At 36.3% G+C, this 24,722-nt stretch overlaps 1 protein-coding gene across 3 annotated transcripts in view; it reads left to right on the plus strand.

Annotated features, from left to right (window-relative positions):
• The window catches only part of LOC122002815 (protein-tyrosine sulfotransferase-like), a 67,951-nt gene extending 44,897 nt beyond the window's left edge, over positions 1–23,054 (plus strand). The window contains exons 2-14 of one of the 3 annotated variants that reach the window (XM_042558160.1): positions 4,460–4,546; positions 5,069–5,140; positions 6,444–6,621; positions 6,717–6,788; positions 7,716–7,980; positions 18,753–18,896; positions 19,711–19,815; positions 19,908–20,052; positions 20,610–20,659; positions 20,734–20,799; positions 20,966–21,085; positions 22,416–22,568; positions 22,646–23,054. In XM_042558160.1, coding sequence (XP_042414094.1) covers positions 5,074–5,140; positions 6,444–6,621; positions 6,717–6,788; positions 7,716–7,980; positions 18,753–18,896; positions 19,711–19,815; positions 19,908–20,052; positions 20,610–20,659; positions 20,734–20,799; positions 20,966–21,085; positions 22,416–22,568; positions 22,646–22,786 — 1,506 coding nt within the window. In that variant the 5' untranslated portion in view covers positions 4,460–4,546; positions 5,069–5,073 and the 3' untranslated portion in view covers positions 22,787–23,054. The remainder of the gene's footprint in view (positions 1–4,459; positions 4,547–5,068; positions 5,141–6,443; positions 6,622–6,716; positions 6,789–7,715; positions 7,981–18,752; positions 18,897–19,710; positions 19,816–19,907; positions 20,053–20,609; positions 20,660–20,733; positions 20,800–20,965; positions 21,086–22,415; positions 22,569–22,645) is intronic. The other 2 variants (XM_042558157.1, XM_042558159.1) reach the window with 2 other exon arrangements.
• Positions 23,055–24,722: the final 1,668 nt, after the last annotated feature.

The raw sequence follows: 24,722 nt of genomic DNA on the forward strand, positions 1-24,722 counted from the left end.
CTCCATGAGAGCGCCTCGGGTACTGTTCATTCGAGGCAAAGCTTGCTCCTTTTTCCATGCAAGATATGTTAGTACCAAAAATATCCTACAAAACAAAGTTAACACATAATAATAATATGAATATGAAAGTCAGATAGTCACCGGACTGTCCAGTTCTGACTTCAAATTTCTGACCGGAAATCCTAGGTCGAACCGACACCTACTGTTCCCTCCGCGGGGAACGCATCCTCACCTACTCCACTCAGGAGAACATACCTGTTGCCAGTCCGATCCTCCAGACCGACTGGACTTTCTGCCTAGGGTTATCACCCCCTAGGACCTAGGGTTACCACCCCCTAGGATTTTCCGCCACCTAGGGTTACCTCCCCCTAGGACCTAAGGTTATCCCCTTAGGATTTTCCACCACCTAGGGTTACCATCCCCTAGGACCTAAGGTTGCCGCCCCTTAGAGTTTTCCTCCACCTAAGGTTACCACCCCCTAAGACCTAAGGTTACAACTCCTTAGGGTTTTTCACCACCTAGGATTACCACCCCTAGGACCTGTCCTAGGGTTATCACCCATAGGATTTTCCACCTGCCTAACCGCAGCTAGGACTTTCCTGCAAACTCATTCAACCACATTAGATAATAATTAACCTTAACTTTGAATCCTTTGCCATTATCAAAACTTGGGTTCGATCGTCGGATGCTTCCCGCACCAACAGGTTATTAGTCCTACATTGGAAGTTATGGCATTAAGGTTGGAATAAAATACAAGAGGGGGTGTAAATTCAGGGTCCGAATTATACTAACCCAAAGAATTCTTGTGTGAACGCGATTCCATACAGTGGACCGCGGTCGAGGCATAGTGTGTCCACATGAATCAATCAATGTTTGTCATAATTCTCTTTTGAATACTTTGCTTTGTTTTGCATGCACATGCTTTGCATGCCACATGTATTTGCTTCTACACATCCCTTGCTTGCATGTTTAAAAGTTGCTCGGAAAGTTGCTCGGTCATGGTTGGGAGCTTCTTATATATAAGTTGGCACAGAACAAGCAACGGAGAATAAGAGAAAAAAAGACAGAAATAATTCTGTAAAGAATTCTAATAAAAGGAAAAACAAAAGAGAATTCCATCAGATTCCCTCATTTCTTCCTCGTTCGTTTTGTCGTGTAATTCTTCGCTTAGTAGATACCCATGATAACATTTAGGTACATGTTCAGTTTGCAACGATAACCTGTGCTATGTTGTGTTCGTGGTCTCACCGTTTTATTTGGGAAACATACGTCCAAGCGTGACCTTATATCACTATCGGAGGGTACGAATCTGTTTTATTTGGTATTAGCCTTTTTGCATGTCACGAGGCGCTCCAAATTAATTAAAATTAAAACTCATTAAAATTAAGACAAGTGTCGTAGTAAGGAGTCTCAAGTCGTATTTTTCCAAGGGCAACTAGTATATAAATGTGTGTTGATTCTAGAATTCGATTCAAATCATGCTCTTACATCATCAAGGAGAATTCAATATCAATTTAACTGCAATTTAATTCAAATTCAATGCATCAGTGAAGCAAGGTAAACAAGCAACAAAATCTTCAATGAACAACTAGAATCCAACTTGACAATTAAACTCAAAAACTCAAACAAAACAAGCATTCAACATTCAATCACTTGGTTCTTCTACTAAATATTGTTTTTCATGAACAGATATAGCAATCAAATAAACTCAATTAAGCATTCAACCTTCAAGCACGATTTCAGCCACAACTCATCCAATGACTATATCAAAGGTTTACTAATTTCTTGAATTGAAACTAATACTAACTTACATGAACCAAAATAAAGATTTCAAAACAAACACTAGATTGCAAACTAATTAGTTAGCTACAATTAGTTAGTCACATAAGATTCAGATTACAAACTAAGTTAGTAGCTTAGTGTGGTTGATATTGCAGAAATCTTAAGAAAATCAGAATTGCAAGTCAGAAATCAGATCTGGGTTTTGCAGCAAAGGAATTCATAGAAGGAATTGTAGTAAACTAAAACAAGAAGAAATGATAAGGAAAATTAATCAGATCTGATGATCTGAGCTAGTTTGAGCACAATTCAGAGACAAAAACAAGAAAACTAAAACCCTAACATTCCACAATCCCAAACCCATAACCAAAACTTCTCCACTCTGCTGTAAAACAGATTTGTTCTCGGAAACCTCCCCTCAAACATCCAACGAACTACCAAGCTTCCAACTATCACCAGATGATGCTCATGGCTCTTGGAAACCTCCCCTCAAGCTCCCATCTAACTGATAATCCTATCGACCGAAGAAACAGAGTATGAATATGTGATTTGTCCAAGCTAGATCGACTGATCAGATCGATCCACTTGAGTTGCGGAATGAAGATCGGAAGAAGATCTAAGACTCAAAGAAACCTCCCTCTGAGCTCAGTTGGATAAGAAGATCGCTGATCGAGAAACCTCCCTCTCACAGGATCACGGCAGTGAAACAGATTCAAATTCGCGCCGAGAAACCTCCCTCTAGCACTCTCCGATCTTGGAAGATGGACACTGGCAGCTCAAGTTCGCCGTCGGAGAAGAAATTCTGCTCTCAGATCTGGAATATGGAACGGGAGCTGCGGTCGTCGGAGATGATGAACAGTAGCAATTGTCGCGGAAACGTTGAGCTCAACCTGCACTGTAGCTTCTCGCAGTATTTAAATCCTCCTCAAAACTGATCCAACGGTCCAGAACTCTTGGAGCTTGATCAACGGTGGAAAAGGGCCTAAAATTCGATCCAACAGTACTGATCTTCATCTACGGTCCAGATCTACTCCTCATTAAGTTAAATGAGCTGGATCTTCAACGGGTGGTCCAGATCTGCTTGATCTTCAATGGACGGTCCAAAATACTCCAAGACTTGATCGCTTTGATTAGCCCTTGATTTGAGCCCAAATGTGGTCTGATTTGATCGGGCCCATGACCTTTTTGATGCCTACAAAATAAAAATAAAATATTAGCATCAAATACCATGAAAATAGGCTAATTTGCAATTAGGTCCAAGATCACATACAATTTATGAAATGTAGCGTAAACATGAATTTAAGCTATGAATAGACCATCAAAACCATGCATTATGAATTAAAATAATATAGTAAAATCATGGTTATCACTTATATCACCATCGGAGGGTACGAATCTGTTTTAAGAAGACTGTCTCGCTGCAGGACTCGGTATTTTTATTCCTCGAGCGACTCTTCTCACCCAACTCGGACTCCGTCTATGGGTTTGTTCGACGTTTGTCTCGAGCCTTGGCATCAGCTTCATCGACTTGCATTCGGAGCACTCGCCGACTTGGCAACTTGGCCAATCGACGACTTGATAAATTCCTGCAACTCTAGACGAAGTTGGCGATTGGCCTACTTAGCTAGGCTGACAGCTGAAGCCATCTTGATAGATAAGAAATCCCTATCCCTCCGGTAGATTGTGGATAAAGATCCAACACTAAAAAAGCTTTGCCTTTCGCAAGGCTTTGGTTGGCGTCTTGTGCCCACGCATGGATTGCTTGGAGAGGGACTCAAGATGATGGTGTCGCAAATGAGGGGACGAGGGGAGAATGCTGAGGAATGGGTAATGTGTGTGAGCAAAAAAGATTTAAATAATTTTAAGTGACCCAAAAACTTCATTGACCCAACGAACATGACTGAATTGGTTTATCCCAGCATAAATTTGGTTTAGCCCTAAACTAATTAAAATATGTCCAAATCGAGCTTAGTTTATGCTCGCTTGACCCTAAACACTACACCTACCAATGCATTCAACTAAATCTAATTTGACATCAAATCGATCTCCAAAAGCTAAATTATAGACTCAGTTCAGTTCAATTAGTTGCCAAATTCAAAATCTAATTACAATAAAAAATAAATAAATAGGATAGAAATTCCATATATACCGCACACAACTTATAGTTGCTTTCCCAAATCTAGCATATTTTACATCCTTTTCTCAATTCTAACATAAATACCTACAATTTATGCTAGCATCTAGCATTTGTTAACTTTTTATTTATCTGTTGTTAAAACATTGATGTGGTATTTACATGGCATTATGCCAACTCAATAAATGCTGGCATGGATGCCAGAATGGATTAATGATGACAGTTGGTGCAGCAAGAAAGATGATGATGTTGTTGCGCGCTGGTAGCCGATCATCAACCAAAAGATGATTGCTGCCATTAAATAATAGATTTATGCTAGCACGCACTTTAGCATTTTGCTGAGTTGGCACGATACCATGTTAGCATTTTAATAACAGATGGATGGAAAATTAATGGGTGCTAGTTCTTAATATGTCTGTGGATGTTATGCTAGTTTTGAAAAAAAAAATGGAAAGAATGTGTTAGATTTGAAAAAATTCTAAAAGTTGTGCTACATTAATGTTTAAAGTTACAATTTATGATACAATAATTTTTCCTTGATTACAGGGCAAGAGTCACAGGATCAATTGAACCACTTAATTGCTTTGGTATGGAGATTAAAATTTTGAGCTTGTACCAGCCATATTTAATAAAGTTTGTGCTTCCCCCAAAGTGGTTAATTCAAATGTTTTTTTGTTGCCTAGAAGACTTTGTTTAGTTTTTCCTTTATTTGCACTGTGCATCTTGCAAACAATATCCCTTTTCTTCATGCCATCTAAATTTTCTCATTTCATGAGCTTTTGGATTTTAGAGAACTGCATGTGGCAATTTAAGTGTCATTAGTAACCAGTTGACGTGCACAAATGGTTAACTCAACTTTGCTGTGAGTTAGTTGAAGATCTCTTTGGTTTCCCATTTGTCTAACCACCTGTCCATATCAACCACCAATTGTGTATCTAAATCCAAGTCTGAAAGTGTATCTGCCAAATGCCGATCAAATACTTCTTATCTGATATATGGTTTCAAAATAATAAGTGATTATGCTCTATATCTTTTCTATTAAATGCAAAAAGCTTTGATGGATATGGCTAACTATGGTTTCTGTTCTTTCTAGTCTGTCTTATCATCCTTTCTTGGATATTCGTTGTTGCGTCATTGATTCATATTCTTCTGCAGGCATCATGACACCGAGATGTAAAGTAATGTCACACATATTCATATGTGGTTTATTGATCTTTATTTATTTAGGTATGGTCACTTTTGTTCATGATTTATAGACTCCTTAAGTTGCTTTTACCATACAACATTGATATACTCTTATGTATTATCTATTTGTCAAGCAATAGATTAGTTTGACTAGCATATTCGTTCTGCTATCTCCTCTTCATTGTTCTGTATTTCTTGAAGTTGAATGGACAGTCAATGCTTTTTTTATTATTCTAGTTTTTGCAAATTACTCTGGATGTTGCTGGAAACCAAATGTGTACACTTGATCTATATTTGGATTGTTTGAATGAGTTCCATGTGCAAATTTAATCAGATTTATTTCTTTAGTTTTGGAAGAACTTTTCCTTTTCAAAGGAGAGCACCTAGAGATATGGTTGTTCCATTCCTCTCTTCATAGTTATAACTGAATTGGAAATATCAAACCAGAGAAAATGTGGGTCATCTGTTCATTGGTAGATCTTGACTAACTAATTGGTCAGATGCCCAATTACTTTGTCTAGTTTCATATTTATTACATCCATTTACGATAAAAATATATCAAAAATCTCAACAACAACAACAACAATTAAGTCTTTATTCCATTAAGTAGGTCGGATATATAGATCCTCCTACGTTATTGGGCTCAATACCCTATTATATCCTCATCTATATTTAAATGACTTTTATCCAAAACCCAAAACCTACTTATGAAAAATTATAATTATATATAAACTAATGTAATAAAAATTAATTTACTAGCATACGAGGAATAAGCATTGATATAAAAAATAGAACAACCAATTTACAATCATATTTTAAAGAGGATGCTATGGTTTTTATGGGTGTACTTATCATTGGGGTCAGTTAAATTATGGAAAATAATTATGTTTCCACTACAAATTTAATTATGTGAAATCTCCGGTGAACATTTTTTTCTTTTCAAACCTTATGACAAAATTGACCCAGTTTTCCAAAACTGGTCTGGTCTTATGGTTTTGTGAAAACTAGTCGTTCAAATCATTTGTTTTTTCACATCTGAATTGTCGTGTAACCCAGGTCAAAGAGTTATCTGGTTCCAGTTTTGGTCTGGGTTTTATAACTAAGACTCTACCCCCTTTTCTTTTTAAGCGTCTTCTATATACTCTAGAATGGGCTTATCACGCACGTTGCAAATTTTTATCCATGGTTCAATTAATTTACTATGGACAGTAGCATACAAATTAACATATTTGATATTGCTTGCACAGATATTTTATTTTAAACCACAAGAATTTTAAATTTTTGTCTGATAACCTGTGATGTGCCTCTGCGCTGACAACTGATTTGTAATACTCACTTGTGGCAGTATCGACCTTATTAACGGTGTCTTCTAGTGGCGATGATTATTTACACTGTGAAAGTATCATGAGAAACTGGGTCGATTCTTCCATGGAAACAGAAGTCCATACAGATGAGCTGATACTAAAGGATCTATTGTTTTTTCTGCATGTTCCAAGAACTGGGGGCCGAACATACTTCCACTGGTGAGTATTTTTGTTGTTGATGTGCATCAAGTCAGATCACATATATCTTTCTTCAGCTGAGTTGGTTTGCTGGTTATGAAATCAATTACTGGCAGCCTTTTGAGAAAGCTTTACACGAGTCCTCAGAAGTGTCCACTTTCCTATGACAAATTACGACTCGATCCAAGGTGATTTTTGGTTTTCATTGGCTATCATGTTTAGTTTTTATTCTATATTCGTGACTTGAAGTCTGCAGTAAAAATGTTATTATGATGCTTTTGCCACTGTATGCAACTTGTTGTCCTCTGTTTAATCAGTGAGCCTTATAGTTTGATTTAGAATTGGTACGAGTGTTGCTTCTGTGGCCAAAGGAGAAATGAAACTGCATAAAAACTAGGCAGAAAAATTAGTCCAGCTTGTGTAAAAGTTATTGTTCTTACACGTTTCTCCTGAATTATTTTATACTGAAATTTAATTCATTAATTTATATATTTGTTTTACTTTTTCAACATTCTCAAAGCAAAGGTAGCCGGCAATTGGATGGTAGGCCAAGCATGTATATATTGTGAGTTATTCATTGTGGTATTATCATGTGCATTAGTGGTTATCACATTTACACTACAGAAGTTATGACAAACAAATGATAATTTTGGAAGAAGAGTTTGTCACCATGTTAGTGCTGCATTAACTGTCATATTGATTTTTATTAAATTTGATGCAATGAAAAAAACTGGAAAAACTGAGTAACAAGTGTAAGATAAATTCTTTATTTTACAATTAGATTTTGCTGTTTATTTTGAAGTTTCTTTAGAGTTATTCAGTATTCTAGAAGTTATCGCCTAAGACAAGGGAAACCGTATCCTTGGTTCAAAATCTTGCTTAGACCCCTGTTGTCTCTTTATTTAATGCCTTACCAAGTTCTCTTATGCTTTACCAAGTATTGATAGCATTAGAATAATAATACGGCTTAGATGCACGTTGTTTCTTTTGCTAATACATAAGTTTTCTTTGTGCACTGGGCTAGCACTCAACCTTTGTATAAATAAAAAAGAACAGATTTATATTATTACTCTTATGTGATACTTGACACTTATAAGTTGAATTTGGTGGTCTAGCAAACCAAATTGCAGATTGATGGTTTCCCATGATGACTATAGCTTGATATCTAAATTACCAAAGCACAAAACGTCAGTTGTAACAATTTTAAGGCATCCGATTGATCGTGTGTTCAGCACATATGAATCCTCTGTCGAACTTGCAGCTGAATTTCTTGTGCATCCAAATTTAACTTCAACAACCCAAATGTTTAGACGGATTGTACTGGATATCTGGCCATGGAAGTATTTAGTTCCTTGGATGAGGCAGGACTTATTTGTAAGGGTATGCTTGTCTTCTCTGTGCTGCCTGCTGTATATTATTTGTTTGTTTATGATCTTCACTTTCTTGTGTTACATTGATTCTCTTCTTTCTTGTTTTTACATGTTTTTTATTTTCTTTTATATTGAAACGTTCTCTACTCTTATTTTCTTATTAAAACACACCTTGAACACTTCTTCGCGCTATATATTCTATTTTATAATTTCCATCCCAAATTTTTCAAGGGTTTGATTTCAAAATCAATTTATGCACTTCTTTAAAATATGGTTTCCACAATAATGTTACCATAAAAGTAACATAATTGATAAGTAAACACATAATGACAATAAAATACATCATATTTTATGTTGTAATGAAGAAAACTTAAAAGGTATAAAATATAACAAAATAAAAAATTCATTTCATATAAGCACATTGCAAAAAAATAACAATATATCATAATAAACAACGTCTCATGCTAAAATATCAAAACATAAATAATTAGTGGCATACAACAATTAAGTAAGAGTATAACATTCAAGTCTACTCCTCTAGTAGGAGAAAATTATAAAAGAAGAAATCCTAATCAAATTCCTCATCATCGACACTCTCTACATAGTATCCCTTTAAATCAATGGTTTCTTCATCGATCTTGTTGAGGGACCAACTAGCCTAAAGCTCCCCTTTGTCTTAGAAAGCTCATTAGCTCATAATGCATTTGCAACTATATCTTTTGTGAAGCCTCAGGACTACTTGCTCTTTTAAATCTCCATTTATCTATTCTTAAAAACACTTTTCACTTAAGGGATTTTTTTCCCATTCATTTTTATGATTCTTTACTTGTGCATTAAGCTTCAAAATCTCGAGCTGTGGCGGAGTTTCAAGTTTCAATTTTTGATTGAAACGATGTTGTGTTGGTATCATACCAATGTTTTGACGTATGGTGCCAGATCAGAATTGGTGGGAGTAGGAATGAGGTGAAACATAGAACGATAGACCTGGGGATGAGATTCATTGCTCAATCTGAGACGTGGGCTCCTTCCACGCCGCATTCCCGATCCCAAATCCCATGCTATGAGCTTATAATTCACACCTTCTCTCTCCTAGCCCGGAGTGGAGAATCAAACCCTTGCCTAGGCCTGCTTCCCTGCCAGAGGAGCTTGGCCTAAAATGGACCTCCCGCTTCATTCACTTAAGATGTGCATGTGTCGACCAGCCTGCCATAGAAAAGTAAGTAAGTAGCCCATCGTAGACAAGTAAGCAGTCTGCCGAGCTAGAACACAACTATGTGCGTAGCTTCGGAATGTTTCCCATCTGAAATGGTACAGTATGACGCAAAACAATTTATATTGTAGTGTTTTGTAGCATGCCAAGGGGCGATGAATGACAATATAACATGATACTCATCGACATAACTAAGGCAACAACACAAAATGATTGACACAATGCATGGTAGATTATTGAGTAGTATTGAGTTTTGGTAATTTATTGGAATGATATGTTTTGACCGTGTTGCTTGACACAATATGAGGTTTCAAACCATGATTTCCATTAAATTGGACATAGATTTATTCTTTATCTTCTTTACTAGTCTATTCTTTTTCTTTGTACGAAGAAATATTCGTTTAATGTTGACAATTTATGTATAACAAAAAATATTCAAGATATAAACAATTTGCGTTTGTTAAGGTCATTGTTCAACTTACCCTTTCAAATGCACTCCAATTCCTCTCACACTAAGAGGAGTATGAGGGGAGCTATATGTTAGGTTAAGAATCGTGATAACCATCATTTGCAAGTGGTCAATACCAAATCCACACATTGAATGCCAATGCTCTATCACATTAAGGGGTCAACAATATTAGTAGAATCTAGAACTTATTCAGAATGACTGTGTTATTGGACAATACTTGTGCTGAAATCTTCATTTTTCTTATATTTTTTTATTGAAAAATAATTGCTTTCCAAAGAGTTGGATGCATCATTCTATGCCAACAATTCCACACTATCATATTATCTTTAAATGGTAGAATTGGGAAAGAAATGCCCCTATAGAAGTACAAGTGAGTATATTATTCATGATAGAAAATCATAAGGATTGCAATTTCTTTTTTTTCATTGCAAATTTTTATAAATGCGCAAGCAAATTTGAGGATCATGTTCTCTTCGGATAAGTGAATGCAATGCTCTAAAAGTTAATTAAAAGTAAGAGTGTAGACAAAATGACCTTTTCAAGAATGCAGAGTTTTTCTTACAAACATGTGAATCCCATTGTCAAATATACAAAGGGGAAATTAGATAATGCTCTTAATATTATTGTTTATTAACTCAATCCCTTTTCCTATTATAAAGACTATGGAGATACATACTAATGTGGATTATATACTCGTTTGTGTAGGGAATTTCTTTCCTTATCCTACCTTCTAAGCTAATGTGATGTGTGGAATTCAAGGCATATGAAGAGTCAACCAACCTTTTTGAAAGGCAATTAGCTATGAGTGAAAGTTCAAACAATAATGAAAATTTTAGCCCTTGTGTCAGTAAATTAGTATTATTATTTTCAAATTCTACTAATATTGTCTATTACTTAAATTAATAGCACAAAGGGTGTTTATTGTTTTGATCATGCACTCTTCATTCCTAAAAAATGACAATTAGGATTCTTAACCTAACATGTAGCTCCTTTGGGTGTGACATAAATAGGAGTGCATTTAAAAAGATAAGTTGAACCTTGACAACCTCAAATTGTCTATATGGTAATATTTTTGTTGGATATAAATTAGTTACTAGTAGACGGTTATTTCCTGTAGATTCATACAAAGAAAAGGAATAAACTTGTGACATCCCTAGTTTTTTTTCTTTTATTTTTTTTCATTTAATTTATACATATATATAGTTGCAGCTATCACTTGCACATACTTCCATAATGGATTCTCAATTCAACTAAGATGTAGGACCGTTGGGCCGGCTAGAAGGGGGGGTTGAATAGCCCTGAATAAAACACAACCCTTTCTCGAACAATTAAGCTAACACTTGAAAAATAGATTAAGCAGAAAATAAAGCATAAAAACGAGGCACCGGATTTAACTTGGTTACAACCGGGGAGGTTGTTAATCCAAGGAAGATGATTGCACTAAGAACTCCTTCAGGCGGAGAAGCCTCGTTTACAGCAGTGTAGGCACAAAAAGAAAGAAGCTAATCAAAGCAGTGGAAGCACAAGTGTTGTTACAATTTCTGAACTGATGAAAAGCTTCTGGACCAAGGCTATATTTATAGCCTTGGTCGGGGCGCCTGGAAGGGTTCTGGGCGCCCTGGGGGGATAAAATTTTATCCCCCAACGTTCAGATCGCGTAAATCGCGATCTTGGTCAAAATCAGGGTCCGGGCGCCCCGGAGCCCAAAGTCAACAGCCGTTGACTTTTTCGTCCGGGACCTCTTCTCTGGTTCAGTCCCGCCTCGGTCCGGTTCTTCTCCTCCGGATCCGCTCACTTGGGTGATCTCTGCCATCCGGAAAATGGCTCACCCGAACCCAACTTCCGGTCTTCTCTCGAGCGGGCTTCCTTCCCGGCTTCCCGTCCTTCAAACGTCGTGCACGTTCTTCTCGTCTACCGGTGTACTCTTCCGCGGTCACCTCGGCGTCTCTTACTCCCCGAGCAATCTTCTGCTCCGGCTTTCGTCCCTCGGAACCACCGCGCGCTTCCTTTTCGTCCGCCGGTGTACTCTTCCGCAGCACCTCGTCCCTCGAACTGCCGTCCTTCTCGCTAGCTGCGTCTTCCGCTCGACTACCTGTGTTCCTAAGCTCCTGCACACTTAGACACAAGGTTAGAAACAAACAGGACCTAACTTAACTTGTTGATCACACCAAAACAACCTTGGGGTTCCAACAATCTCCCCCTTTTTGGTGTGATCAACCCAAGTTAAGCTAGGATTAAAATAGACATTAAATAACATTAAGTAAATTAACTTAATTTTCAATTTAAGTGCAAAAAGATAGAAAAGATAAAATCAAATTAAATCTATCTACCTCTCCCTAGACTTATACTTTCCCTTCTCCCCCTTTGATCACAAAAAAAATGGGGTTCCAAGAAAAACAATCTAAGGGTTAAAGACTTAGAAAAGTATTTCTAAAAAAAATTCCTAAGTTTTTAAGAGATTTAGAAAATTTTTCTAAATAATTTAAGCTGAGATTTCTAGTTTCAAGAAAAAGTTCTTAACTTAGGAAAAAATAATTTTTGAGAATATTTCTAAGTATATAAAAAAAATCCAAAAATAATTTGAATTTTAAAAAAATCTTAACTTACATTTTTAAGTATTTTTTTTTAAAAATTGACTGAGGCAAAAAAAATTTCTAAGCAAGTAAATTTCTAATTTGAAATAAAATGTTTTGAATAACCTTTTTCAAGCACTAATTAATTCTTGTATTAATGCTTCATTAGTAAGTTAATTAAACATTTATTTTCAATATTTTGGCTTCCAGGTCATGGCGAGGCACTAGGCCTTCTTGGTTATTGGAACAACAACCACTTCCTTAGACAAAGCCTCATAAAGAAATTCTTTGTTTAATTTTCTCACTTAAAGCGCTAATTTTAATTTTAAAATTAATTTAAGCATGATTTAGGAACCCAATATAGGTTCCAACCTACTGGATTAACTAAAAAGTTTTTAGGAACATATTTTCTTGAAATGTTCCTAATTTGTCCAGGGTGATATTTAAAGTACTAATTTAAATTATTAAATCTTCTAACATTGGTTTTAGATGAACATGCATGGTTTTTCAAGTTATCTACTTGAATTTTCAAATCATCATTTTCAAGTTTCAATTTTTCATTTGCTAGTTTTAATTTATCTAATTCTTCTAAGGGACAAGACTTAGCTAGAATTACTTTTAAATTTTTATTTTTACTTTCTAATTTGCAGCAATCTTTTGTTAAAAGTTTAACAAACTTAAACATTTTATCGGGAGGAAGAGATCGTACCTGACTTACCTTGTCGATCTCGTTGTCCGTTTCTCCCCCTGAGCTGCTGCTTTCTTCCGACGTGTCTCCCCCTTCATCGATGCTCTCGATGCTCATTTCGAAAGAGCTTGAATCGTAGTCGTCGTCTTGATAACTCGCCATCAGTGCGAGTCCGGAGAATGCTTCGACTTTCGATTCAGAGGACGTATCATCCTACGTCGCCTTTAGGGCATTTTGCTTTTGGATAGGCTTCTTACCCTTCTCCTTATCCTTGTTTTTCAGCTTGGGGCAGTTGTCCTTGACGTGCCCTTCTTCGTCGCAGTGGTAGCAGCGGATCATTCTTTTGTTCTTTCCCTACGAATGGTTAGTAGATCTGGATTTACAAAGTTTCTTGAATCTTCTTACCATCATTACCATTTCCTCGTCGTTAAGAGAGGATTCCGACTCTGGTTCGTCTCTTGAATCTTTGAGGGCGACGTTGTTCTTGGGCTCCTTCATTCTTGCACATCTTGACTCATGCACTTCAAATGTTGAAAAGAATTCTTCTAATGAAATCTTTTCTAAATCTTTAGAAATGTAAAATGCATCTACTAATGATGCCCATTTGGTATTTCTAGGAAAGGAATTTAAAGCGTACCTGAGCGAATCTCGCTTGCTTACCTTTTCTCCGAGATTCGAAAGACCGATGATAATTTCTTTTATTCTCGAGTGTAGATGCGCGACTGACTTGTCTTCCCCAAGTCGCAGGCTGGTGAGCTGATTGCGAAGCATATCTCTTCTGGCGAGCTTAGCTTCGGACGTTCCTTCATGCAGCTCGAGGAACTTCTCCCAAAGTTCCTTTGCAGAGTTGTATTTACCGATCCTGTTGACTTCTTGAGGCGGAAGAACGCTTAGCAGATGGTACTCTGCTTTGCCGTTCGCTACGAAGTCGGCCTGCTCCTTTTTTGTCCATTTATCTATTTCCTTGTCCTCTGGAGCTTGAAAGCCAAGTTTCATTGTTAAAAATAATTCAATATCTGTTGTAAGAAATACCTGCATATGTTTTTTCCAAGTGGCGAAATCCCCTTCGAATTTCGGCGGGTGAATGCTTGGTCCGGCCATCTCGTTGCTTTGTTTGGCTCGGAAGGTGTAGGACCGTTGGGCCGGCTAGAAGGGGAGGGGGGGGGTTGAATAGCCCTGAATAAAACACAACCCTTTCTCGAACAATTAAGCTAACACTTGAAAAATAGATTAAGCAGAAAATAAAGCATAAAAACGAGGCACCGGATTTAACTTGGTTACAACCGGGGAGGTTGTTAATCCAAGGAAGATGATTGCACTAAGAACTCCTTCAGGGGGAGAAGCCTCGTTTACAGCAGTGTAGGCACAAAAAGAAAGAAGCTAATCAAAGCAGTGGAAGCACACAAGTGTTGTTACAATTTCTGAACTGATGAAAAGCTTCTGGACCAAGGCTATATTTATAGCCTTGGTCGGGGTGCCTGGAAGGGTTCCGGGCGCCCTGGGGGGATAAAATTTTATCTCCCAACGTTCAGATCGCGTAAATCGCGATCTTGGTCAAAATCAGGGTCCAGGCGCCCCGGAGGGCTCCGAGCGCCCCGGACTGTTCCGGGAGCCCCGGAGCCCAAAGTCAACAACCGTTGACTTTTTCGTCCGTGACCTCTTCTCTGGTTCAGTCCTGCCTCGGTTCGGTTCTTCTCCTCCGGATCCGCTCACTTGGGTGATCTCTGCCATCCGGAAAAGGGCTCACCCGAACCCAACTTCCGGTCTTCTCGAGCGGGCTTCCCTCCGGCTTCTCGTCTCTCGGAATTACCGCGTGTTTCCTTCTCGTCCGCCAGCGTACTCATCCGCAGTCTTAGTCCCTCGGTCGTCGACCTTTTCGCTAGCTGCGTCTCTTGCTCCCCGAGCAATCTTCCGCTCCGGCTTTCGTCCCTCGGAACCACCGCGCGCTTCCTTCTCGTCCGTCTCGTCCCTCGGACTGCCGTCCTTCTCGCTAGCTGCGTCTTCCGCTCGACTACCTGTGTTCCTAAGCTCCTGCATACTTAGACACAAGGTTAGAAACAAACAGGACCTAACTTAACTTGTTGATCACACCAAAACAACCTTGGGGTTCCAACATAAGATACATAGACAACTTTTAAAACATAAATTACTAGCGACCTGCAGTTCAAAATTTTTTCTTCAATGGAAACACCTAACTAATGCAGAAACTAAACTGGAAGGTTTTTGGGTTATACTGCCATTGTCCCAAGCTGGCTCACTAATTATTGCCTCCTGTCTCATTCGTCCCAATTCCTAAAAAAAAAAGGTTATAATCTATGACTCGAGAGACTTGGCATATTCAAAACCGTGTTATGCAATAGGTAGCGCCCATAATCTAGTGTATTAAGGGATATCCATGCTAGGTAACTTAGGACCTACATACTGGCATTAAATTCAGATTAACTCACCAAAAATGTTCTCCATACCTTCACCACAAATTCCCTAATTTTATGGGTCATTGTATGCATCACAAGAATGAAGAAACTACATGAAATATTAAAACTACAACCAATGGTCCGATTTCATGAGGTATGAAGAATCCTAATGTTTTCACCGGTAATTAAATGACATTAAATTCAGATTAATTCACCAAAAATGTTCTCCATACCTTCACCATAAGTTCCCTAATTTTAAGGGTCATTGTATGGATCAAAAGAATGAAGAAACTATATGAAATGCTAAAATTGCAAACAGTGGTATGATTTCATGAGGTATGAAGAATCCTAACGTTTTCACCGGTAATTAAATGACATTAAATTCAGATTAATTCACCAAAAATGTTCTCCATACCTTCACCACGAGTTCCTTAATTTTAAGGGCCATTGTATGCATCAAAAGAATGAAAAAACTGCATGAAATGTTAAAACTACAAACAATGGTCCGATTTCATGAGGTATGAAGAATCCTAACATTTTCACCAGTAATTATATGGCATTAAATTCAGATTTATTCATCAAAAATGTTCTCCATACCTTCACCACGATTTCCCTAATTTTAAGGGTCATTGTATGCATTAAAAGAATGGAGAAACTACATGAAATGTTAAAACTACAAACAATGGTTTGATTTCATGAAGTATGATGTATCCTAATGTTTTCACCATTAGTTAAATGGTGTTAAATTCAGATTAATTTACCTAAACGTTCTCTATACATGCCCCTTAATTTTACATATTATAAGAAAGATTTAAAGCACCTAGAAGACAAAGAACATGCACAACTTGTAAAGTAGAAGCATGATGGACAACCTTTAAAATTTAGTGAGGAAACTATCCCTTCAAGAAATCCGAAATCCTCAATTCATGCAAACCATTTGAAGCTTAGGAAAGGAACATAAACTAGGGAATCATTCTTAAAACAAACAGCCATAAAAATCAATCTATAAACCCGAAGTTCACTAATTATAGTAACTAACTACAACATAATGCAAGTAGGGAACATGCCTTCAATCTTTAGCTACTAACTTCCTCTTCTTGTTTCCCTTGGGGCTCTAGAACCGGTGGAGAACAATGGGGAGGAGAGGAGCTCCTTAGGGTCGGCGGCACATCAAGGGGATGGGGCTTTTGGAGGTAGGGGTTTTAAAGAGATGGAGCTTAGGACTTTGTCTAAATTTTATCCACTAAGTCATATAAATTTTATTATACTAAGTCATAAAAATTTATTTTCATATGTTATATAAATTTTTATCTACATACTAAGTCTTATAACTTTATATAAAAATTTATTCACCTGGGTTATATAAATTTTTATATATTTAATAAGTCATTTATATAAAAATTTATTTGCATAGGTTATATAAATTTTTATACATTTACTAAGTCATATAAATTTTATATAAAAATTTATATACATAGGTTATATAAATAATAAGTCTTTATAAATTTTTATATATTTATGTCCTACTATTTTCTTAATATAATTGATTAATCCAATTCCCATAATTGTAGGCTAACTTAATTAATTTAAATCTATCTACATTAATAAATTATTAATTAAATTGAATGAATCCTCTTAATTAACCATCGGTTTTCAGATACTACAAAACTACTTGTAAAGAAGATGAATGATCCTGTTTGTCTAATTTAATGCAAATTTAAAGAATTACAAAATGAGAAGGAAAGACCGCCGCTAGAGTCAAAAGTCATAGAGAATGGATGAATAGAGATTTAAAAGAGGATTAAACTATTTGCGAATGAAGATGAATTAGTTCCTAGACCAGGCTTGACATGGGATCTAGTTGCAGAAGCCTTATAAGCTAATGAGATTTTTCATGGAAGGGGGAGCTCTAGGCTAGTAGTCCCTCAACAAGTGGAGAAATTAATGAAAAACAGTTGATCCTGAGTAGAGCTGTTAGATTGGCTAACCCGTGATAAGGCGGGTTGGGCCGTGGCGGGCCGACCCATCAACTTGGCGGGTTGGCAAATTTCCAACCCAACCCAATCCAAGGCGGGTTGCGGGTTTGGCGGGCCAACCCACGGGCCCATCAATTATTTTAAAAAAAAATTTAAAAAAAATACTTCATATCTTCAACGTTTTACTTTGAAAAGATTTCATCAATCAAATGTATCCATGCATTTTAAATATAAATGGGCACAAACAAGTACTTATGTGGGATAAAAAATACTATTTTTATTTTAAAATTATAACAAAGAAAGATAATAAATTGGCATAAAACTTAGTTTACATGTGTTTCTCAACCTGCGGGTCAACCTAAGCCCGTCGCGGGCGGACCCTCGCGGGCCTAGGCGGGTCGGCCCACGACGGACTTGGGTTGATAAAATTTCAATCCAACCCGCTTAAATTGTTTGACGGGGCAGGCCAACCTGACAGGTCAACCCAAATTGACACCTCTAATCCTAAGGAAGAAAGTGTGAGTGATGATGATGAAAAAATTAATGACTTTTACAAGAGCGGACTAGACTTGACTTTGATGAACTTATTTGATTATACCATAACACTAGTTGTCCATATTATAAAATGCTAATTATGAACTTGGTTGTTATGACATATTGTTTTGCATTTTCTTTCAATGTGCCTATATGGATCAATGCTTTTAGGTTTTATTGTCTTTTATACATTTATGTTTTCTTCATTGCAATATGATATATGATGTGGTTTGGTGTTGTTACGTGTTTTTTTATCAATTATGACTTGACTTGTTTACTCGATCGTAAATTTGTTTTGATTATTTAGTACACTTTGTTAGATATGTATGTTAGCAATTTTTATTGAGAATGTATATCTAATTTAATTTAATAGTTTTTTAATGTGACCACCTAGGCTCCCCCTATCGCCTGAGTGCTAGGTAGTGGTCTGTTCACCTACTGCTTAAGCTGCCTTTTTAAACCTTGTCTCTAATTGTTGGGTATGCCTTGATATCTAATTTGATATGATTATTCAGCCTTTAAAGTTATGGAGATAGCATCCAGTAAATTACCTCATCTCTCTTTCACATCTTTCTCCCACCTCTACATATTTATTGAATCCTTTGATCTTTTGAATCGCCCTACATTTTCACCATGTTGTCTTTATCAGTCATAATCCTATTAAATGATATAACCTGAGACATCCTTATTGATATGGAAAATTAGTTAAAATAGTCAGCCAGTGGAGAAAATTCAAATTGACCACCAAGACCTAGACCTGATAGTTACATTATAGGTCGTTTCACCAATGACATTGAAAAATCATGAATCTGCCAGATAATAATTGAATTACTAATTAGCTTTATGGAAGTTTTGCTCTCTCATTCTTTTTTGTTTGATGTATTTATCTCACCACTTTATTCTCAATGTTTTGTGCAGAGGCATGCTAGAGAACTTGGAAGACTTAGAAAGATTGAAGAGACGAATAATCCATATGACATGGAAGAGATGGTCATGCCCTTACAAGAGTTCATTAATGACCCAATAGCTCATGAGATCATTCACAACGGAGCAACTTTTCAGGTGCCATAGTACATTGTTGCTAGTAGCATTATGATATTTAGTTATGATTCTTTCGTTGTTTACTTGAGTTAATACTGAATGTCTAAAAGCCAACAATATCTGTCTGCTCATGCAAAATTAATGTTCATGTGCTCTTTCTTTATTCTTAACAGATTACAAGTTTAAATATTAATTCACGCTATTAAATTGGCTTTGACATGAAGGTTCCTGTGCCCAGCCAAACAAACAAACAAAAAAAAGAGGATATGCTGGTGCATTTGATGTTTGGCTGAACTCTTTCATTGTTTCTTGTGTTAACAGTGAATGCTTCATGGCTAACACAACTAAAAAGGCCAACATGTGTATTTTTACTTGTGAAAAATGTGTCCTCATGTTCATTTTCTTCATACCATCTACTGACCCAAATAAGTTGGTCATAGGCTTGTAATGACAATCGAGGATTATGATCATTACCTTTATTTTTAAATGATATTTTTTACTCATTTAGTTTGTGTTTTTTAGTTGTCTTTGGACATCTTGTATTGGCATCAGTAACATTCAATGTAAATATCATTTGTGTTTCAACCCTCCTATGACCATGAAGGTGCTATGGTGATCTTATCCTACTTTTATCCTGTGATGTAGTTTCCACTTTTTGTTGCTTAAGTACTTCTTCATTCTGTGTTTATGTTTGCTTTCAATTCCCATTTTGTTAATCGATTGTGCTCCATATTTCTCTATAAGGTTACTTTTGTGGCCACTTCCATGAGACTTATCACATGACTGTACAAGTTATATGGAGCATATCTGTTGATACTGCAATTTCTTATGACAGGTAGCAGGATTAACAAACAACTCATATTTAGAAGAATTGCATGATGTCCGCAATTGTCTTAGGAAGCACCCTGAATTTGGCCATTATGTTCTTGAGGTTGCTAAGGTGCATTTTGGAAAGGACTGATGCCATTGTCTTACAACTGCTGCATATCAATATTTGTTTTAAGTAGTAATTACAGCATTCTAATGGTACAGCATAGGTTGGATCATATGTTATATGTTGGTCTTACTGAAGAGCACAAGAAGTCTGCTAATATGTTTGCTGAATTGGTTGGAGCACAAGTTATTTCCCAGTCTGAAGCCTGGAGCTCTACTGAGCAGGAAACAACCAACAAAACTGGTACATTATAGAATTAATTCGTGCTGTTACATTCAGAATCGAACAGTCATATTTACCTATGACAGTTATTTAAATTTGTTGTATATTATAGATTACTGTTATCATTTGTGAGAATAATTAACATGCAAGAGAATCTGAATTTTGAAATCCCAAAATAACTACTAATAGGGCAAATTATGTTCAAATCTCCCTTGCTTGTTGTCCTTTCCCTTGATATCACTAACAGAGTTGTTGTCATAGAGTGCCTTGTTCATCCCCAACCTTTAGAGCCTTAGGAAACAGATCCTAAAATCAACATGCAAAATATTGCATGTAAATAGTTGGAAACTTGTAGCAACAATAAGGATCGATGGGCATTGAATAAACTCCAGTTCAACTCACCCCAGATTAAGTTTTGAGGCATGACAGAAATGAAAGCTTAGATTGTAGATCATGTTGACTAATTTCTTACTAGTATACCGCTGACTCAGTCATTAGATCTTGCATATCATGCTAAAGTGGGCCTGAAAATTGATGAAAAATGTGGAGCATCTCTTATGTAGATTTTTTCTCTGCAGAACCTAGCTTTTCTTATTCATATCCTGCTGATGGACTAAAACAGGCTGAGGTAGTTCAAAATAGAATTATTTTATGCATATTATTCTATCAATAATGTACTAAACTGCTCCACATTTATGATAGGGTATTGCTGGCTATCTAAATATAACCGAGATCCTTTCACCACATGATGAACCAGGAAGAGAAAATGTATTACCTCTTAATATGTAATTTGACTAATTACTTCTCGTCCTTTTATTGTTCATCTATGAATTTATAGCCTATTGTTATATTCTTCCAGTAAATAGTATCCTCTAATCCTTCTTAAAATGCATTCTATATTCTTCTAAATCAAGCATTTCTTCGCCATTTATAGATGACTGTTGGAAAGTTGATAGAGGCATATGAAAAATGCAATTCCAATTTACGGAAATTTCAAACAACCCGACACACAATGTCTCTGAAAAGGATTTCTCCTGTGAAATTTTCAAAGAAGGTATATGACGAGATAGTAGGAAGTCATGAAATAGAATAGTATGTTTCTTTAGCTTCTTTGTTAATCTTATTATTTGTTGCACGTTCTGGGTGAGTTAACAAATTTTTTTTTTTATAAATTTGATGAAAATTATTGGTTTGGTTAAATTTGTTTCACCTCATTTACCTCTTATTTACTTAATCTTGTGACATCTAGTTATTATGTCAGAAATGTGCTTGATGTAGCATTAGTGGGATGAAGGTAAATCTGTGTGCTACAGATGATGAACCTAACAGGATAGTGGGCCTCGATTAACAGTCTCACAAGAGAAGGAATAGTTATTAGAAGCTGGAATTGATGAAACCAGAAGAGTTGGAGTCTCTTTTATAGGCCTAACTGTAGCTCTGTCTTCCGTTACTAGGTGTAAAGTACACTAGAACATTATTCACTTTATTTTTTAAAACCAATTATTTAAATTAATCCATTATCATTTGCATCATGCTAGTTTTGCTGCCATCTCTTTGGTTGTGTTTTCCAAATGTACAAAGCAGTTGCATTGCCATCTTTGTTCTGACCTTCCAAGTACAAGGTTTCTTCATCATATCTTTCTTGGTTGTCCTTTCTAATGAGAGGAATTGTTATATCTTTTGTCTTTGCTATGGTCTCCAAGGAATCAAATTTCTTTGTCATCTTCTTCTTGAGGCATCCCTTCCACCTAATAGGAATCGTCCCATCATATATGCCAATTAATCAATCAAGGAATCCTGTTAATTTAATTTGTCATCAGATATAGGTAGTTTGTTTCCTAATTTGAGTCTAATTCCATGTTTGTCATTATTGTATTGGTTGAGTTAGATTAGAATGGATAAGATCCAATCAATTTTAAGCAAGTTCTGGGCACATCTTCGACACGATGACTGCACTTCTGTTAGTAGAGATGCAAGCAGTGGTGACGGAAACATAAGTAGTTGGAGTTGCAAGTGGTTACTGCTCTGCATGACATGATAACAAGTGCACAGGAGGGAGGGAGGGAGGTGAGTGGCGTGAAGGCAAGCAGTGTGGGAATTACGACCGAGAGAAAATGGGCATACAACAATAACAACAATCAAGTCTTATTCTACTAGATGAGGTCGGCTATATGGATCTTTATACGTCATTGGGTTCTACCCCCAAGTTACTTTCATATCTCGAGATAACTTCACTATATCGGAGGGTGGTTGTCTCAGAAAGTTATTCATCAGATTGTATACATGTTTGGTTTTCTTCTTGCTTTTGGCTAATTCTTCACTCTAGTTTAAGGATGGGATTAAAGTTCCTCAGAGCTAAACATGTAAGGAAATTGTATTTTCAGGCACGCCGTTCTGTTCCTGCTTCGATTCTTGATCAAATACAATATCTGAACAGTCTTGATGTGGAACTTTACAAACATGCTCAAGATATATTCAGGCGGCAGGAGAAACATGTCGTGCAAAATGATGACAAGGGAAACCTGAAGGCCCAAGAGGTTCGTCTGTCGCATTGAACCTGTAGTTCAACATTATTTGATGGTCAAAATCTATATTCGATATCTTATGTTTGCAGGAACTGCAGACATCAGGATGTGGCAGCTTATTTAGTTGCTTGCCATGGAAGATTTTATCGATCATTGCATTTCTTGCTGTTATTGTTCTTGCGATTCTAGTAACAAAACGCAGGAGAGCGGGTAAATTGAAGATGTTTTGACCAAAAAACGGGCATGCCCTACCTGTGTTGTGTTGTTGCCTCTCCAACTGGTCTGGTCCACTTGGATCGACTTGGCCAATTGTACTGTCTCCCATGGCACATGAAACTAGAATTTCAGATTTTCTTATGCTACGTTTAGTTGAGTGTAATGTAATTTAATTTGTAATATAATTAAATTTATAATGTAATATAATCTTAATTATATTGCTATGTTTGGTAATGTAATGTATGTAATTTTTGATTACAAGGATGATTGTATTCTTTTGTTTAGTGTCCATTATTTTTTATAAGGAATGTAATTTGTATTATTATAAAATGATAAAAATATCCTGCGATCTCTACCGACGGTCGTCGCACCTCTACCGAAGCTTGTGGCCTCTATCGACGGTTGTCGCACTTCTACCGGAGCTTGTGGCAACTAACGATCGTCGTCGTTAGCCTCCTCCGTCGATTGCCTGTGGCGACGGCGGCGACCGACGACAGTGGGTGACAGTGACCGTGGTGGACTAGGGGTATATTCGGTATTTAAATTTTGGTTAAACGATGACCTCGTAATATAATCAGATTATATAGTATTTATTTTGTAATCCAGATTATAAAATTTTACTACCTTTTGTAATCTAGATTATATTATATTATAAATTTAAAATTAAATCAAATAAAATAATCGATCTTGTAATATAATCCTGATTATATTATAAAATAGATTACACTTCATCAAACGTAATTTAGTCTTAATTTAATTCATGAAGAATACTTTATTTATTTATTTTGATATTTTGCTTATTTTATAACGGTCACTCCGTGCAAAAATATTTCAGTTTTTTTTAATAATTTAGATATTTAATTTTTATAATTCAATTAATTCTGAAGATGATTGATTAATTTTTATAATTCAATTAATTTTAAGCCTTCGTTATTTAGGAATATGTTCCACTTGCATCATAGTAACAAATCGTTGATTACTATGTTTTTAACCAAAAAAAATTATAGAAATTTGTTTTCGACAAAATAAATGCACACTTTTCTCGAGGATCATTGATGAGAATTTTTAGTAAATCTTTCTTAGCATTCGTTCTTAGGTTCTGAGGTTATACTTATCCATTAAATCAGACTATATTTTGTAATGATAATATAATAAATATGATATTGAATCAATTTAAGTCAATATAAAATATCAATGTAATATAATAATATTAAGTCACAAATGACAATATGTATATGTATGTATGTAACACACTCAAAAATCCAAAACAAGAAGAAATAAACTATACACATAAACAATGGAAAAAAATAAAACTAAGCAACTCAACATAAATCTAACTTGAGCGGGACTGACAGCCAAGACCTCTGAGCGACACACATCCTCTATCTGCGAACTTGGAGAATCAAAGAAAAAATAACGGATAATGAGTATAAAATACTCAATGGGTAGAAGAAGGTAGTGCACGAATAATATATTGACAGGAGATCAAAGGATGCAGTCTCAGGTAAAATACTTACTAACCAACGTAGGTGTCCCACCATAATCACCAGCTAACCAAAAGTATAATCAATAACATAACACTTCACTAATCTGCTCAACCAAATATAACCAACAAATCAAGAGTACATACAGTACATTTAAACATGCACGAACAAATACATGATCGACATATAGCAGACATAACAAATACTAACTGTAGAAGAACGGTTTACTACAGATCCCGTGGGCAGTCAAGGTAAATGACTAGTCACTGTTCGCGGGAGAACGCTCTACCACGGATGATCCCGTGAGATTACTTGATGAGGTAGATATCTGGCTCCCCTATCATTGATTGCGGGAAAACACTCTACTACGGATGGTCTCGTGGGCAGTCAAGGTATATTAGTAGTTACTGTCTATGGAAGAACACTCTACCATGGATGGTCCCGTGGGCATACAGGGTATATATCA

Source organism: Zingiber officinale, chromosome 7A, assembly GCF_018446385.1.
Source record: "Zingiber officinale cultivar Zhangliang chromosome 7A, Zo_v1.1, whole genome shotgun sequence".
In the NCBI taxonomy this organism is placed as follows: Eukaryota; Viridiplantae; Streptophyta; class Magnoliopsida; order Zingiberales; family Zingiberaceae; genus Zingiber; species Zingiber officinale.